This window comes from Crocuta crocuta, unplaced genomic scaffold (genome assembly GCF_008692635.1).
Source record: "Crocuta crocuta isolate KB4526 unplaced genomic scaffold, BGI_CrCroc_1.0 scaffold95, whole genome shotgun sequence".
Taxonomy (NCBI): domain Eukaryota; kingdom Metazoa; phylum Chordata; class Mammalia; order Carnivora; family Hyaenidae; genus Crocuta; species Crocuta crocuta.
Window position 1 is genome coordinate 892,935 of NW_027530971.1, and position 16,989 is coordinate 909,923.

Genomic DNA, 16,989 nt, shown 5'->3' on the forward strand with positions numbered 1-16,989 from the left:
AATAAAAACAATCTTTTTTTTTTTTTTTTTTCAAGAAAATGTGTTTCCTTCATTACAGTCTATGAGGGTTTTCATCTTCCCCTTAGGTAGAGGACAGCTTGGAACTATCTTTCCAGGGAAAAGATGATGTAAAACTCGACATTTTTTTCTTCTATGAGGAGACTGACCATATGTGGAATGGAGGCACTCAGGCCAAAACGGGAAAAAAATTTAAGTATGAATCAGATAAGTACTTATAAAAGGGGCTCTTAGAGATAACTTCAAAAGGTAGAAATAAGGAAGTAACTGAAAATGAGAAACAAAAGACTGTCAAGGCTTCACTATTAGCTAATACTTTCTCAGTTTACCCATAAAGTCCAATTATGTTTGGAAAAGTATGGACTACTTATAAGGACAGTGTAAGAGAAGGAAGTGCCCCTGGGATGGGACCTCAGTCCAAATGGTCACTATGATTAGAAGCCCTTGAGTCATCAGAAAGGGAAAACCAAAACAAGGAGCACAGAAACTAAGCCCAGAGCCTTAGCTGAAACGCTGATTGGCTTTTAGAGTTATAGGAGCTTGTTAGTTTGATGGAAATGGGTTAAGAGTCAGTGAGAAGGAGATCGTCAAGGTGAAGTTTAAAGTGAGAGAATTGGGACTGAACTGCGCTGAGGCCACCGTGCTGGGCAAGCTCTGGAATGTGCCTTCCATATAGACAAGGCTAATCCTTTAAGGATACTCATTGAGCTTAACAGCTGCCATATTTTGTCAAATGTAAGATGATATAGATTGTAAGATGCACCATTATTTTATGTGCTACTAAGAAAGGAAAAATACTGCCAAATATAATTCTAAGACACATGATTCACAGATGGAAAAATTTGGGTGGGGGAAATGTCTCGGAATTGATGGAGTACAGTATGTTAGATTGGCATTTTTAACATTTTTTTTTAATGCTGCCATAGTAAAACTCTGATGAGAAAAGACAAAAATGACAGTGGAGTAACTATGCTTTCCTTTGTGATGCAATTGACCTATTCCCAATTCTGAGGAAGAGAGAGACAGAGAGACAGAGAGAGAGAGAGAGAAGCGAATGAAGGGGAATGAGCACCCGAAGAGCTTGGGCTTTGGAGTCAGGCCAACCTGGGAGACCTTAGCTGCACCCTAACCCACGTGCAGCTGTTAGCTTTTCTAAACATTAATCTCCCAGTCTCTTAAGGTTGGGTAGTATTATTGTGCGTTTCATTCTTTTTGTTTGTTTTGTTTTAAAAATATAATATATTGTCTTACATATAACACCCAGTGCTCATCCCAACAGGTGCCTTCCTCAATGCCCATCACCCATTTTCTCCTTTCCCCTACACCCCATCCACCCTCAGTTTGTGTGTTTTATTCTTATGAACATTGTACATGTGTTAACACATCTAATCGTCAAAACAATTTTAGGAGGTAGGTATTCTGTGAGGTGCTGAAAATGTAAGTTCTTTGTTCAAGACCACACAGCCCATCTCTTTAACCCCTACTCCCACTGTCTCCCTAATACACCTGACATATGAGGCACTTGACATAATGCTTAGCACTTACTAAGTCATCAGGAAATGATGGTTATCACTGTTACTGTTTATTAGTAATACAATGATTACTGATGTGATTATTATCATTGCTGTCATAACAATGGTAGTTATGTGACTAGAAGTATAAATTTGCCTCACTAACCAGCTCAGATTGGAGCTTCTAACATTGAATAAATTTGAGCCACTGGGCAGAGTGGGGAATGTTCTGTAACATGGAAGAGAAATGCCGTATTCAGACTGGCTTCTCCTGGGTATGTTGACACACCCTCTTAGGAATGCTGAATCTTTATTTGAAGCCCAGAGGTCTTCACATAAGACTGGAGGTTTGAGAGTAATCCAAACCTTTTTCTCAGCATCATGGGGTATCCCCAAATTGACATTGACCCTGGAACATATTCTTGAAACTTTCATTTAATATAAAAAATTATTTTGCCTTATGATAACACATTCATTTAGGGTAAAAGCTCTGATTATAAGACAGAAATTAATAAGTTAATATGTAATTGACATTCACTGAGGTGAATGGGGGTATGTTTATGACATTCAGCTATAGTTTCTTTATTCAAAATATGATGAAGCAGCTGAATTTAATGTATAATTTAGAGGCTCCTTTAAAAACTGCAAGATAGTATAGTATAGAAATTGAAGGATGGAGTCAGTCTGGTTGCTTTTGAATCCCGGCTTTATACTTTACTAGCTTTGTGACCTTGGGCAAGTTAGTTAACCTCTCCATGACTAAGTTTCCTTAAGTGTAAAATGGGAATAGTAATAGAAATTGCTACATATAATGGCTTAAAGGATTAAGTGAATTAATACACAAAAAAGGGGTTGGAAGAGAATTAAGGATGTCCCAGTGCCAAGTAATTATTAGCTGCTATTATTATTACTACTACAAGTAACATTACTACACTACTTGTAGTAGTGGTGGTGGTGGTAAAGAAAACTATTTCTCTTCTTAGTCTTATGAGAAATTTACAGATTAGAAACCTATATAATTAACTCAGTATTAAACTGCCAAATCTATTCTTAGTGAAAACATCTGAGAATGTCACCTTTTTTCAAAGAAAGGTAATTTCTAGAGCCTGTAGTATAATTCTGTTATTCTTAAATTTTCTTCTGAGGTGTAAATTTCTTTCTTCTCACTGACATGGTCTGAAACCAACAAACTTCAAAAGAGCTCTTCATTTCTAACCACTACATTTCTGCATAGAAAGAGCTTCTTTCATTCTGCTCTAGCTGCTCTTTATGGTAGCAGTGTTTGGAAAGTGTGAAATGTTCTGATTATTTAACAAGAGAAATGAGCAGTGATGGAACTGTCTGGACAGATGGTGTGAGTCCCAGATTTTCTATCCTGTTACCGTGACCTTAGAAGGCAGAGAAAAGAACAGGGGATGGCTGTGTAGAGTAGTTTCGTTGAAAGATTCCCCCACCCATATGCCATTTTCATTCTTTTCAGCACTATTTACTTGAAGGAACTATAGTATTTTCACCAGCACTATTCCTAGAGGGAAAAAAAAACTTTTAAAGCTAACCTAAAGGTCTTTTTATCTGTATATTTCAATTTGTATTCGTGTATCATTCATTCTGAGGAAAACTTAATAATATCATAGAATGCTTATGATTTTTAAAAAATGTTTATTTACTTTTGAGAGAGGGAGACAGAGCACGAATGCGGGAGAGGCAGAGAGGGAGAGGGAGACACAGACTGTGAAGCAGGCTCCAGGTTCTGAGCTGTCAGTACAGAGCCCGATGAGGGGCTCGAACCCACGAACCCGGAGATCATGACCTGAGCCGAAGTCAGGCACTTAACCGACTGAACCACCCAGGTACCCCGAATGCTTACAATTTTAAAAAATTCAAAGAGGAATTCGGGAAGGAAGAAAAAAGTTCCCCTTTTGAAACTTTTCTCTGCATGCCTACAGAATGATGTTTTTGGTCCTCAGATGTAATAATATTAACAGCAGTAATGAGAGCATAGCTACTAGGGCATCTGCTGGTTACCTGGCACATAAGAGAGGTACTTTGTGTTTATGATCTCAGACCATCCTCAAATTATCCCTGTGGGTTAGGTCTTCCCACTCCCAGTTAGATATGAGGAAACGAACAGTAGAGAAGTGAAGTAACTTGCCCATTAATGGCTGGGCCAAGATTTGGTGCTATCGAACTCTTAAGCCTAAGTGCCTATTTCTAATAGACTTAATAGGTAAAATAGTTAATACGTGTAATGTATTTGAAATAGTACCTGGCAGATAGTAAGTACTATATAAATATTAGGTACTGCTGCTACTATCGTTACTATATTATTATTATTATTACCATTACTGCTCCTGTGTTGCTCTGACACAAAGTATAGTATCTTTAACAAAGTGGTAACTTGGTTTAGTTACTCCAGTGGGTCTGGATTTTTTATACTTAATTTTCTTCTTCAGAGTCTCGATCACTAGTAATAAAAGGTGGTGCATATATAACTTATACCGCCAGGATGTGAAGTTTTTATTCCATAACTTCATAGTCCTCTAGATGCTGCCCGGGTTCTTAGGGTTATTTTTTTCCCTTCCCATCTGAATCAGCTGATGTTAGTAGAGGCCAGAGGTTTGAGAGGTAATAATTATAGTAATAATAAAAATTTAACTCTTATGGGATATTTACTGGGATATTTACTGCATGCCAGGCACTATACCAAACTTTTATATGCATCATCTCACTTAATCCTCACAAGTTTATAAGGGAGATTTTTAAATTGTCACCTTCATTTTATAGATGTGGAAGTAGAGCAGAGCTGAGACTCAGACGTGGAACCATATCACTTGGAGCCTATATTCTTATATACACATGATGTTAATGTCACCATGGTCTAGCATACTATTAACACTCCCTCCATGAAAATAGCCCTTCTCCTTAATGCTGTATCGTCAGGGTAATACAGCTACCTCTACCTCTAATAGGAAATCTACTATCCAGTGGGCTAGTAGTGGGATCCTTATACCTTCTGATATTTTCAGTTGCTGCTTATTGCATAGGTCTTCAGAAAATTTGTATTTGTTCTCTGTGGGAATACACTCCCATCCAGGTGTGACTCCTACATAACGTTTCATTTCTGCTGACTTTATTTACTAACTGCTATGTGTGAAGGATTCTCATGTAAACATACTTAGTTTCCACGCTCAAGGATCTCATAGTTTGGACCATGAAACGAATTATTAAAGTACTTGATCGCAGTACAGTAATTGCAGTATGTGTGGTATATAATTAAGATACCAAGTCAGAGTCTGTCTAGAAGCAACAGCAAGAAAGCGTGGCTTAAAAATAGAGAAGTTTGTTAGGTAGACTTGGTTGGAATGTAGAGACAGGCCTAATAATAGGTTTGCTTAACTATTTTTCTATTTAAATAGACTGTTCCTATTTTTTCTTCTTTTTATTTATTTTTTAATTTAAATCCAAGTTAGTTAACATATGGTGTAATAATGGCTTCAGGAGTAGAATTTAGTGATTCATCACTTACATATAACACCCAGCCTATTTTTTCTTATTAAAAAAAAACCTATGAGCATCTTCATACATAAAGCAAAAGCTTCATTAGGGATTATTTCCTTGACTAGATTCCCGGAAATTGAATTATTATTATTGTTTGTGCTCTTTGATAAATAGAAAGGGTAAGCAAGAAATGTTCTAATAACAGTAAAGTACAAGATTTTATTCTTAAGTTCCTTGTTTTTCCTTTGACTCTTTAGGACTCTTAGAAGTTGTTTGAGCTTCCTCGTCAGCATGCTTTATTCTATCTTCCTTTTTCTCCCCCTATTATAAAACTAAACTTTTTATTTTATGATAATTTTATTATTTATTTATTTATTTTTAATTTTTTTAACATTTATTTATTTTTGAGAGAGAACACAGCAGAGAAGGGCAGAGAGAAAAGGAGGCTCAGAATCCGAAGCAGGCTCCAGACTCTGAGCTGTCAGCATGGAGCCTGACGTGGGGTTCAAACTCAAAAACCATGAGATCATGACCTGAGCCAAAGTCAGATGGACGGATGCTTAACTGACTGAGCCACGCAGATGCCCCTATGATAATTTTAGATTTATAGAAAAGTTGCAAAGATAATACAGACAGTTTCTGTATACCAGTTACCCAATTCCCCCTAATGTTAACATTGTTACCATAGTACCTTGCTCAAAGCTAAGAAACTAACATAACTTTGGTGCATTATAATGAACTACATTCCAGATGTTATCTGAATTTCACCAGTTTTTAGGAACTGTTTTAGGATCTAAACCAAGATACCCGATTGTATTTAGATACCCAGCCTTTTGCAACCTGATTTTAGACCAGAAGTTAACCATGGCACTAAGGAGTACTAGCTTATTATACATCATCACATGTCCCAGTTCTGCCCATTCAAGGGCATTGAGTTGCTTTGTTTTGTTTTTTTTTGTTTCTGTTTTTGTTTTTTAATAATCTCCCCTGCCTCTGATTTTCCATAGATTCTATTTCTGCTTTATTTTTCTCATGCCTTATTTGGGGGCTTCTGCTAATTTGTCTGTCCTTTCTGAGTTATAGATAGAATCAGGCCTGGTAACTCTGTTGGACTGAAACCTGAGCCCCACATGAAACTAAACTCTGTTCTCAAGTGCATGTGTTTTGTTAAGGTGATTGGGTGATGCCAGATTGGTGTCTTGATCAAGACACATTGATCAAGAGCCACCCAGTCTAGCCAAGGTCAAGTCACCCAGTTTTTCAGTCACTCGTTTTACCAGAAGTTAAAGACCAGAGTTAGTTGTTGAATTCCCATCATAGATTCTCTCAGCTTCATAGATTCATACCAGGCTCCTATGGTTTTAGCTCTCAAAAAATACATTTGTCTTTTTAGTACTTATAGCTATGAAGCTAAAAAGGCAAATTTGAATAATTTCTTTAAATTAGTATATTTAAAACATTGACTTTTATAAAAAAATAATCTCACATTTCCTGCTGTTTATGCCTTCATATTTTACAACAGATAGATTGTTTTAGGGTTCCTTAACTGTACTTCCAGACCTCTACTAAGTACAGGTACTAATTGAATCATTGAGGGAAGAACTTGGAATGCATTTTGGGTTTTTTGTTTGTTTGTTTGTTTTTTATTTTTTTAATGTTTTTATTTATTTCTAGGAGAGAGAGAGAGAGACAGTGTGAGCAGGGGAGGGTCAGAGAGAGAGGGAGTCACAGACTGAAACAGGCTCCAGGCTCTGAGCTGGCTGTCAGCACAGAGCCCGATGCGGGGCTCAAACCCACGAACCGCGAGATCATGACCTAAGCGAAAGTCGGACGCTTAACCGACTAAGCCACCCAGGCGCCCCAGAATGCATTTTGTATGGTAATTATATACTTATACAGAAGTGGGAGTTATTTATGTAGTTAGCTTTGTTTGTTTGTTTGTTTGAAAGACGATTACCTTAGAGGTGCCTGGCTGGTGCTGTCGGTACAGCGTGCAACTCTTGATCTTCAGGTTGTAAGTTCAAGCCCCATGCAGGGTATAAAGACTACTAAAATAAAATAAAAATAAAATCCTTAAAAAAAAAAAAGATGATTATCTCAGAATGAATAAATGGCTGACCTTTCATTTATGTCAAGTAAATTATATTTTTTAAGACTGCCATGTGTCTTCTTGTTTCAATGTAATTCTATGAAGTTTTATATAAGGTAGCAGTCCAAGAGAAATAAAAACATTTTCACTAAAAGAGTTGACATGAATGTGCATAGCATTCTTTTTTTAAGTTTATTTATTCATTTTGAGAGAGATAGAGACAGCAAGAGTAGGGGAAGGGTCAGAGAGAGAGAGGGAGAGAGAGAGAATCCCAAGCAGGCTTCACACTGCCAATGCAGAGCCCAGTATGGGGCTCGAACCCATGAAGCCATGAGATCATAACCTGAGCTGAAACCAAGAGTTGGATGCTTAACTGACTGAGCCACCCAGGGGCCCTGCATAACATTCTTATTTGTGGTAACCAAAAAAAAAAGAAAAGAAAGAAAAGAAAATAAACCACCCAACTGCATCTTCTGGTGACCAGATAAACAAGTTATAGTATATTCAGACAATGGAATACTACTCAGCAATAAAAAGAAATGAGCTACTGATACATGTAGTAACAAAGATGAATCTCCAAAATGTGCCCAGTGGAAGAAGCCAGATGGGAAGAGTGTATACTATGTAACTGCACATGTGTGAAGCTGTAGAACAGGCGAACCAGTAAGGAAGTAGCAAAATCAGTGATTGCAAAGGGCCAGGCTGGATCAACTGCCTGACTGCCAAAGGGACCTTTGGGAAGCTGGGTGGAAGAAGGGTTCTGTGTCCTGCTTGTGGTGGTGTTACACAGGTATACGTGTTTGTCAAAACCTAAAGGGGTTGCATTTCATTATGTGTAAATTGCCTCTCAGAAAAAAAAAAAAGTTTATTTACAGGGTTAAAAAAATTATGATTTAGAAACTGACGTGAAGAGAAAAGAACTCAAGATTACCAATGTTGAAAGAAAGGGATAACTGGGACCAGAAGCAATGAATTTGATCAAGGCAGGCCCACACTGAGCCTTTTGCATCTGATTGGACAGACTAGTTAATCTGAGTTTAAATTAAAAGAAGACCATTCTATTTAGTATAAAATTTGAAATCATAACGTAATCTCTTTTTTAAAATTACCTATTCTATCCAAAGAGAAATACTATTAAAAGTATCTTAGAAAAAGCAAGCACAGCTGAATCTAATTGGTTGTTGATGAGCTATAGATCTAATTTTTGGAAGTTAGGCAGTAGAAATAAACATGTCCTGAGGCTCTGTTTCTGGCATTAAAGAAAAGTTCTGTGCATGCTTTACACGGATAGTTTTTGATATAGTCATTATGCAGGTGCATTCAGGTGTTAAATAATAACAATTACCTATACAAGCTTTAATTTGTCTACTCACTGATGATATAAATGTGTTCTTGTTTCTCTTGTGGTACAGATAATCACTAGTTCTGTCCTCTGGAGATTGTATAGCAGAGTTTAATAGTTGGTAGGATAGATGAAATCACTCAATTTATACTGGAAGTCAGTGGAAAAATGAGGTTCAGTGGGTAGAATTTTATTTTATACAACATGTGTATGCTGCATGTATTGATTATATGTTAGAAGTTTGGGACAGGAGACGAGTATCAGATCAATAAAGACCTCAGAGATTATATTCTAGCTTAGGCTCTGAAAAGTATATTAGCCATTCCACTACTACCCTTTTTGCTTCGGTATTATCTATGGTGTGGGATTGTGAGAAGCTTAGTGGAAGAGATAGTTTCAAAACTACTAGTAAGCATACTGTAACCTTTTCTTCCTTCCTTCTTTCCTTCCTTCCTTCTCTTTCCTTTTTTTGAGAGAGAGAGAGCACAAGTGAGTGAGGGGCAGAGAGAAAGAGGGAGAAAGAGAGAGAATCTCATGAGGGGCAGAGAGAGAGAGAGAGAAGCACCCGAACCATGGCTCATGTTTTACCTGAAGTGAGCCTCCTGGTTTAGCCGAAGCAGAGTTCATGTTTACTCAAAGCGAGGTTGGAGCTCACCTGATGCAGGGCTCATGCTCAACTGATTTGGGGATCGACATCACCCAATATGGTACTTGAACTCAAAAACAGTGAGATCATGATCTGAGCTGAAGTCAGATGCTTAAAGACTGAGCCACCCAGGCACCCTGTAACCTTGGTTTTCAAGAGTAGACTGTAATTCTTAGAAAATTGGACAAAATTGGTGATGATAACTTAATGTGGCACAGTAATTCCTCACTTTGCCAGATTCCCTTTGGTCCAAACACAAATCACTGATGAATATGTCTTCAAGACATAGCTGAGGGCGCTGAGTGACTCAGTCAGTTAAGCATCCCACTCTTGTACTCGACTCAGGTCATGATCTTGTAGTTCGTGGAATTGAGCCCCACATCAGGCTCTGTGTTGACAGTGTGGAGCCTGCTTGAGAATTCTCTCTCTGCCCCTCCTTTGCTTGCTTACTCTCTCTCCCACAAAATAAGTAAATAAACACTAAAAATTTTTTAAAGACATAGCTAATCAACATCACTAATCATCAGAGAAATGCAAATCAAAACCACAATGAGATATCACTTACACCTGTCAGAATGGCTAACTAAAAAACACAAGAAATAACAAGTGTTATCAAGGATGTGGAAAAAAAGAACCCTCCTATACTGTTTGTGGGAATGCAAATTGGTACTGTGGAAAGCAGTATGGAGGTTCCTTAAAAAATTAAAAATAGAAATACCATATATCCAGTAATTCCACTATTGGGTACTTACCCAAAGAAAACAAAAACATTAATTTGAAAAGATATTTTTGCATTCCTGTTTATTGCAGCATTATTTACAATAGCCAAGATATGGAAACAACCCAAGTGTGTCCATCAATAAACAAATGCATAAGGAAGATGTAATGTGTATACACACATACTGGAATATTACACAGCCATAAAAAGGATGAGAATATGCCATTTGAGAAAACATAGATGGATCTAGAGAGTATTCTACTAAGTGAAATAAGTCGTACTGAGAAAGACAAATACCATATGATTTCATGCATAAATGGAATCAAACAAACAAAACCAAGTGAATGAACAAGCAGAAAACAGAATCCAACCTGTAAATAACAGAGAACAATCTAATGGTTGCCAGAGAGGGGGGTTGTAGAGAGTTGGGTAAATTGGTGAAGGACAATAAGAGATTTAGGTTTTCAGTTATGGAATGAATAAGTCACGGGAATAAAAGGCACAGCATAAAGAATATAGTCAATGATAATGTAATAGTAATGTATGGTGACAAATGGCAACTACACTTGGGATGAACATAACATGATGTATAAACTTGTCAGATCATTGTGGTGTATACCTGCGACTTATGTAACATAGTGTGTCACCTATACTCAAATATTAAGAAATAAATAAAAATAAATAAAAAATAGAAGACCCAGCTGAACTAAAACAGAATGGAGTAAGTGATGTAAAAGCAGTATTTAAACAAAATTCCCAAATGAAAGATAAGATGAGTGGGATAAATATCTATATCTAGATACTTCTTAAGGAAACTAATGTCAAAAACAGAAAATTTTGCAGGCTACCAGACAAAATAGATTGCTTACAAAGGAACAGCAAATATATCTCTACAACAATAGAGGCCAAAAGATAATGAAGGTTATAGCATCTTTCAAAAGCTGAGGAGAAATAACTAAGAAAGTAATATGTACTTAAAACTAACATTCAAGAGGGAGGTCAAAATAAAGACACTTACACATAGAAAAAGACTAAGAAAGTTTATGTCTCAGAGACCCACACTTATAGACCTATTAAAGGACACAGAAGGAAGACATAATATATATGAAATAATGGTGAACACAGAAAAGGGTAAAATAGGTCAGTAAATTTGTGACCCATTGCAAAACTCTTGGGGTGCCTGGATGGTGTAGTCAGTTGAGCAACCAACTCTTGATTTCAGCTCAGGTCATGATCTCACGAATTTGTGGGATCAAGCCCTGCTTCGGGCTCAGCACTGGCAGCATGGAGCCTGCTTGGGACTCTTTCCCTCTCTCTCTCTCTGCCCCTCCCCTGCTTGTGCTCTCTCGCTCTGTCTGTCTCAAAAATAAATAAATTTTTTTTTTTTAAAAAAAGGAAAGCTTTTGATGATAATTAGTTGAGGAGGAGATGATTTGTCAGTGTTCAGGGAGTAAAGTATATTTAAGTTCTGTGTGTAGGAAAAGGGTAGAGATTATGCACACAATCTGTTTTTATAAGAAAATCTTACAGTGATATATATATGTTAAAAATAAACAGTAACTATTACAAACAGTATCTACTACTAGATAGAAATAGTATTTAAAACTTCCAAATAGGGGCTCCTGGCTGGCTCAGTTGGTAGAGAATGCAGCTCTCTATCTTGGGATTGTAAATTCAAGCCCCATATTGGGTGTAGAGATTACTTTTAAAAAATCTTAAAAAAAAAACAAACTTCCAAATACGCAGAACAAAAGAGAATTTATAAACCTTTGTCAATTAAAGGAATTAGGAAAGGTGGCTCAAAAGAAAAGGTGGGCAAGCTGAAAACATGTAAAATAATCATAACAACAGCATTGTAATAGCACTGACTGTGTATGTGCCTGACACTGTTCTGCCTAAGTGAGTACTTTACATTTGTTTAGTCATTCTATGCTGACATCTCTGTAAGGCACTCTCATTTTAATGTGTATTTATTAAGAGGGAGAGAGTGCGAGCAGGGGAGAGGCAGAAAGAGAGGGAGACACAGAATCTGAAGTGGGGCTCAAATTCACAGAGCACAAGATCATGACCTGAGCTGAAGTCGGATGCTTAACTGACTGAGCCACCCAGGAACCCCATTACTCTCATTTTATAAATGAGTAAGTCAGGGCATAAAGAGATTGACCAAGGTATTGCAATTGATAAGAGGCAGAACCAGGATTCAAGCCCAGGTAGCCTGGCTCTAGAATTCAAAATATGTCTAAATATATAATTAATCACAGAAAATAATAACAGATTAAGCTAATCCATATAAAGATTAAAATGTGATAGAAAAAACAAAACATACCTATGTAACACTTGGTAAGAGGCATACCTAAAGCAAAATTATATAGAAAAAGATATGCCCCAATATTATTAACCAAACTGGCCCATGACATAATTTTACAGAGAAATAGTATATAGGACTTTAATAATGTCAAAAGCTGATGAAATTCTAATGAATATCGGTGTGTCTACAGTTATGGTGGGAGATTCTGAAATACTCTTATTTTAAAAACTGCTAATTCAAGCAAAGAAGGAATTAGTAAAACTATTGAAAATATGAACAAAATCAACAAGCTTGATTTACTGGATATATATGTAAAAGTCTTTACCCAACAAATGCTGGATATACTTTTTTCTCGGCTATAAATGGAACATTCACAAGAGTTGGCCATGTACTATATCATAAAGGCTATCTTAATAAATGTCACATCATTAATAAAAATCTTCCTCTCTCTCTGTGTGTATGTGTGTGTGTGTGTGAGAGAGAGAGAGAGAGAGAGAAATTCTCTATGTTAACAAAGAGAGAAAACGTGATTATTTCAATAGGTGGCATGGTTTGACCACAATGGAATTAAATTATAAATAAACAATTAAAGACCTCTTTAAAAGGTATGGAAACTTTAAAATGCCCTCATTAACAGCTAATGAGTTAAAAATGGAAATAATAGTGGTAATTATAAAACTTTTAGGACTCAAAGACAATATACTACATGTCAGAACTTGTAGGGTGCCGTTAAAAGGATAGTGGTAAGCCTGTAGCCTTAAAAACATTTAAGTATTAAAAAATAGTTTAGAAAAACAAATTAAGGGGCACCTGCGTAGTTCAGTCAGTTAAGGGCCCGACTTTAGCTCAGGTCATGATTTCATGGCTCATGGGTTTGAGCCATGCGTCAGGCTCTGTGCTGATAGCTCATAACCTGGTTCTGTGACTCCCTCTCTCTCTGCTGCTCCCCTCCTCACATTCTGTCTCTTTCTCAAATATAAACATTAAAAAATATTTAAAAAAACAAATTAAGCATTAAATTGAAGAAAGTAGAAGAATAATGCAGTCAGCCTAAGCAAAGTGAAGGAAGGAAGCCAAGAGAAAAAAATTAATGAAATAAAAAACAGTATCAAAGATCAAATCTAAATGCTGGTTCTTAAAAAAATAATAATAAAAACTAGTAAATAGACATCTAACAAGATTGATCAAGAAAAAAATATATAAGGGGCCCCTGGGTGGCTCAGTCTGTTAAGCGTCTGACTTCAGCTCAGGTGATATCTCATGGTTCATGGTTTTGACCCAGCTGTTCAGGCTTTGTGCTGTTAGCTAAGAGCCTGGAGCCTGCTTCAGATTCTGTGTCTCCCTCCCTCTCTGCACATCCCCTGCTCACGCTCTGTCTGTCTCTCTCAAAAATATATAAACATTTAAAAAAAATTTTAAAGAGTAAAATTAAAGACAATATTGACTACTGAAACCCAAGAGCTTTAGAGTTTATGCTCTTAACTATGTTACACTGACTTCCAAAGGAAAATGGTAGGGACACTAAATCATTAAATTTGATAATTAGGTGTAATATGAAAATGATAAAATTTTCTGGGCAAAAATAAATGTCAAAACTCAAGAAGATCTAGGAAACTTACACTCATGAAAGAAATTGAATTATCAGAAATTCTCCTTTCCCCTTCTTGTCCCTACTAAAAGGCCAAGAAAGTTTACAGGAAAGTTTTACCATGCCTTCATAAAAGTAAATTATTCCCTATATTGTATCTCCTATGTCAGAAAATTTCAAAAGGAAAAATATGTTTTAAGCAACTTATTGTATGAGACTGATAGTAAAACTGGACTTGGACAGTGCCAACAAAATTTTTAAAAGGAAATTACAATATTGTCAAACAGATGAAAATATCTTAAATGAAATACAACAAATTGAATTTTATATTATCTATATATTCGTGTAATTCTCAACATTAAAGGATTAAAAGATTAAAGGAAAAAAAACCTTTGATGATTGTTTCAATAGATGACATTAAAAACTTTTGATTAATCTCATAATTAACCAGAAGGAAGGGGAAAGACCTTTTAGCAAGTTTGAAATAAAAGGGGTCTGGAATTTCCTTAACCAAATAAAGGGAATGTATCAAAAACCTAGCATGAGCAATCATATTTCATGACAAACTTTTTAGAAGCTTTTCCATTAAAATCAGAAACAAACAAAACTGTGTACTATCCTTACTTCTATTAAGCAGAATGCTAGAGGGTTTAGGCATTGGAATAACACAAGAAAAAGAAATTAAGAATTAAAAGAAGAGACCAAATTCATAGGAAGAATAAACCATTTGTGTTGTTTTACAGGAAATTCTTGTTTAAGACCATGGCTCTGCTGTTTCAGAGTTTAATGCAAGTTGTGTTTAAAAAGTTCAAATTTGGGGCGCCTGGGTGGCTTAGTCGGTTAAGCGACGCTTAAGTCCGACTTTCATTTAGGTCATGATCTCGCAATTCGTGGGTTTGAGCCCCGCGTCGGGCTCTGTGCTGACTGCCAGCTCAGAGCCTGGAGCCTGTTTCGGAGTCTGTGTCTCCCTCTCTCTCTGACCCTCCCCTGCTCACGCTCTCTCTCTCCTAGAAATAAATAAAAATATTTTTTAAAAATGTTAAAAAAAAGTTCAGATTCAGTTACAATTGATGGTGTCTCTATCTCACTTAGCCTAGTAATAATAAAAGCAGTGTTTTTCACTTAGCAATAATGTTTATAGGCTGTACAATTAAACTGGTGAGATTACTTTATCTCACCACCAGTAAGTGGTTTTACAGATTGTAAGGATGTCTGTGAGGGAAAAAAATGAAACTGTCTACTCCAACTAACTCTTTTTTTTTTTTTTTTAACTCCCAACTAACTCGTAATTCTAATTACCATTTTATGCAAAGATAAAATGAATGTGGTATGAAATAGAAATGTGAATGGAAGGATTTTTGTGTATGTGAAAAAATCCCTTGAACTTACTAAGGTTGCCTCAGTCTGAATTGAAATCTGTTCCCATTTTAGATCCTGTTCAGAGCTTTCAAGTACAAACTGCTTAGCCAAACAGAATCTTAGCTTTCAAAGCTAAGGTAATGTCGCAGACTCATGGTGTAGTCCAGTTTTAGTGTTTACTGGTAACCTGGACAGAGCACATGGCATGTGGTATTCTCTATCACCCACCTCCTCTCCTCCTCACCACAACCCCATTTCACAATCTGTGTTTGCATTTTATGGTTTGTTTATCTTTCCTCTTCTCCTAGGAAGCTGGAGTTTTCTTTTTGCTGCTCAAATTGAAAATTATTTAAGTGAAAATAAAACCACAAAGATTTAGGGATGTTTTCATTCAGGAAAAAAACTGAACATTTGAGTTAAAGTGTCTTTGAGTTACTTTTAACATTGTTTATGTAGTTTTAGTGTTTTGGTTTCGTTCATTTGCACATTTCACTATTTAAAATATTGCTATTGTAATATTTGTAGTAGTCTCATACACCCTGTATCTCCCAGACTTATGATTTTTCTTACTTTCACCTCTTTGATAGACTGTAAACGCTAATATTTAAGAGAGGAGTTTCCTGGGCTATGTTACCAGATAGACTGTAATTTCTGCCTCATTTCAACTTCAGTGTGTCAACTTGATAGGAGGAGACAGGTGGACATTCTGCTGACCAGTATCTGATGGGGAGGGTGGAGGCCGGTGATGGATGGCTGTGTCTGATGACAAAATAAGCATTTCCATGAATATGAGTGTGCAGAATAAAATTGGGACCAGCAGATGGTAGGGCTATGCTGTATCTTATTTCTTCTTCAGCTCTGAGATTTTCTGTGGCCGTCTTTTCACAGAAGCCAGCTGGGATTGTCTATTAACTGCCAGCACCCATTGGTTTGGGTAGAAGGGACTTGTTGCTTTCTTTAGAATTTGTTCAGCCTCTCATTTTCATGTATGGCTTTATGTTCATCTGGTGGTAAAACATGATATTTAACAGCAGAATACATGAGAACTGACCTTTCCTTGGAGAACGTCCCAGTTAGATCCCATTTCCACAATATGATTATGCTCTGACATCTTGCTTTTTTCCTCGTCCTTTTTTCTTTAATCCTCTGATATTTTAAATTTCTGTGATCTCTGCGATTGCCACTTCAGATCTCATTACTGAAAGTTCTTTTCATGTTGTGAAGAGAAGAAACATTCCTCAGAAAACACCAACACAGAATATAGGGCTGTAATATAAACTTAAATCTCATGAACCTGTTCATTTTAGCTTTCGTTTGTAATATATTGAATTTAATTTTTTGATCCAGGGTATCTTTAAGAAACATGTTTTGGTGTGATTTCTCAAACTTACCTGCTAGTTCTGCTATAGATAGAATAAGATTCATTATAACTAACATTGCCTGGGCTGGCGTCAAGATGTTCTTTAGTATTTGAGAAAGGCAGAAACTATAGGTAGGTTCACGTGAGGGACAGAAGCATGGAAATGCATCTTGGAGTCATGCTTGCTGTATATCCTCAAGAGGTCCAGGCTCTAAGAGAAAAGAAGATTCACCTCACACATGTGCTGCTTATTTTAATGTTCTGTAGTTGGCTTCTTTCAGAAGCAGTTTGAATTGGATAGAGATTTAATGATGTGTGAACTGTTAAAAATAAGAAAGTAAGTTTGTGGCTGAGAACAGAGATATAAAAAAGGGGAGGGGGCCAAGTGGTAAAATAAAAGGCATGGCAGGAAGAATGTGGTCTGTATAGCTGTCTTTAAGAGAGATATTGTTGAAGTATAGGACAGTCGAACTTTAGACCCCTATTCCTGAATTTGAGGAGGTGGGGGGGGCGGGGCATGAAGCTTTACTCAGAAAGCCATCTTAAGTGCAT

General features: G+C 36.6%; 1 protein-coding gene across 3 annotated transcripts in view; it reads left to right on the plus strand.

Moving 5' to 3' along the window:
* Positions 1-16,989, plus strand: part of FKTN (fukutin) — a 69,552-nt gene that overhangs the window by 45,522 nt on the left and 7,041 nt on the right. For all 3 annotated transcript variants that reach the window (XM_077769829.1, XM_077769828.1, XM_077769830.1), the window contains one exon: positions 87-214. In XM_077769829.1, the coding sequence (XP_077625955.1) occupies positions 87-214 (128 nt within the window). The remainder of the gene's footprint in view (positions 1-86; positions 215-16,989) is intronic.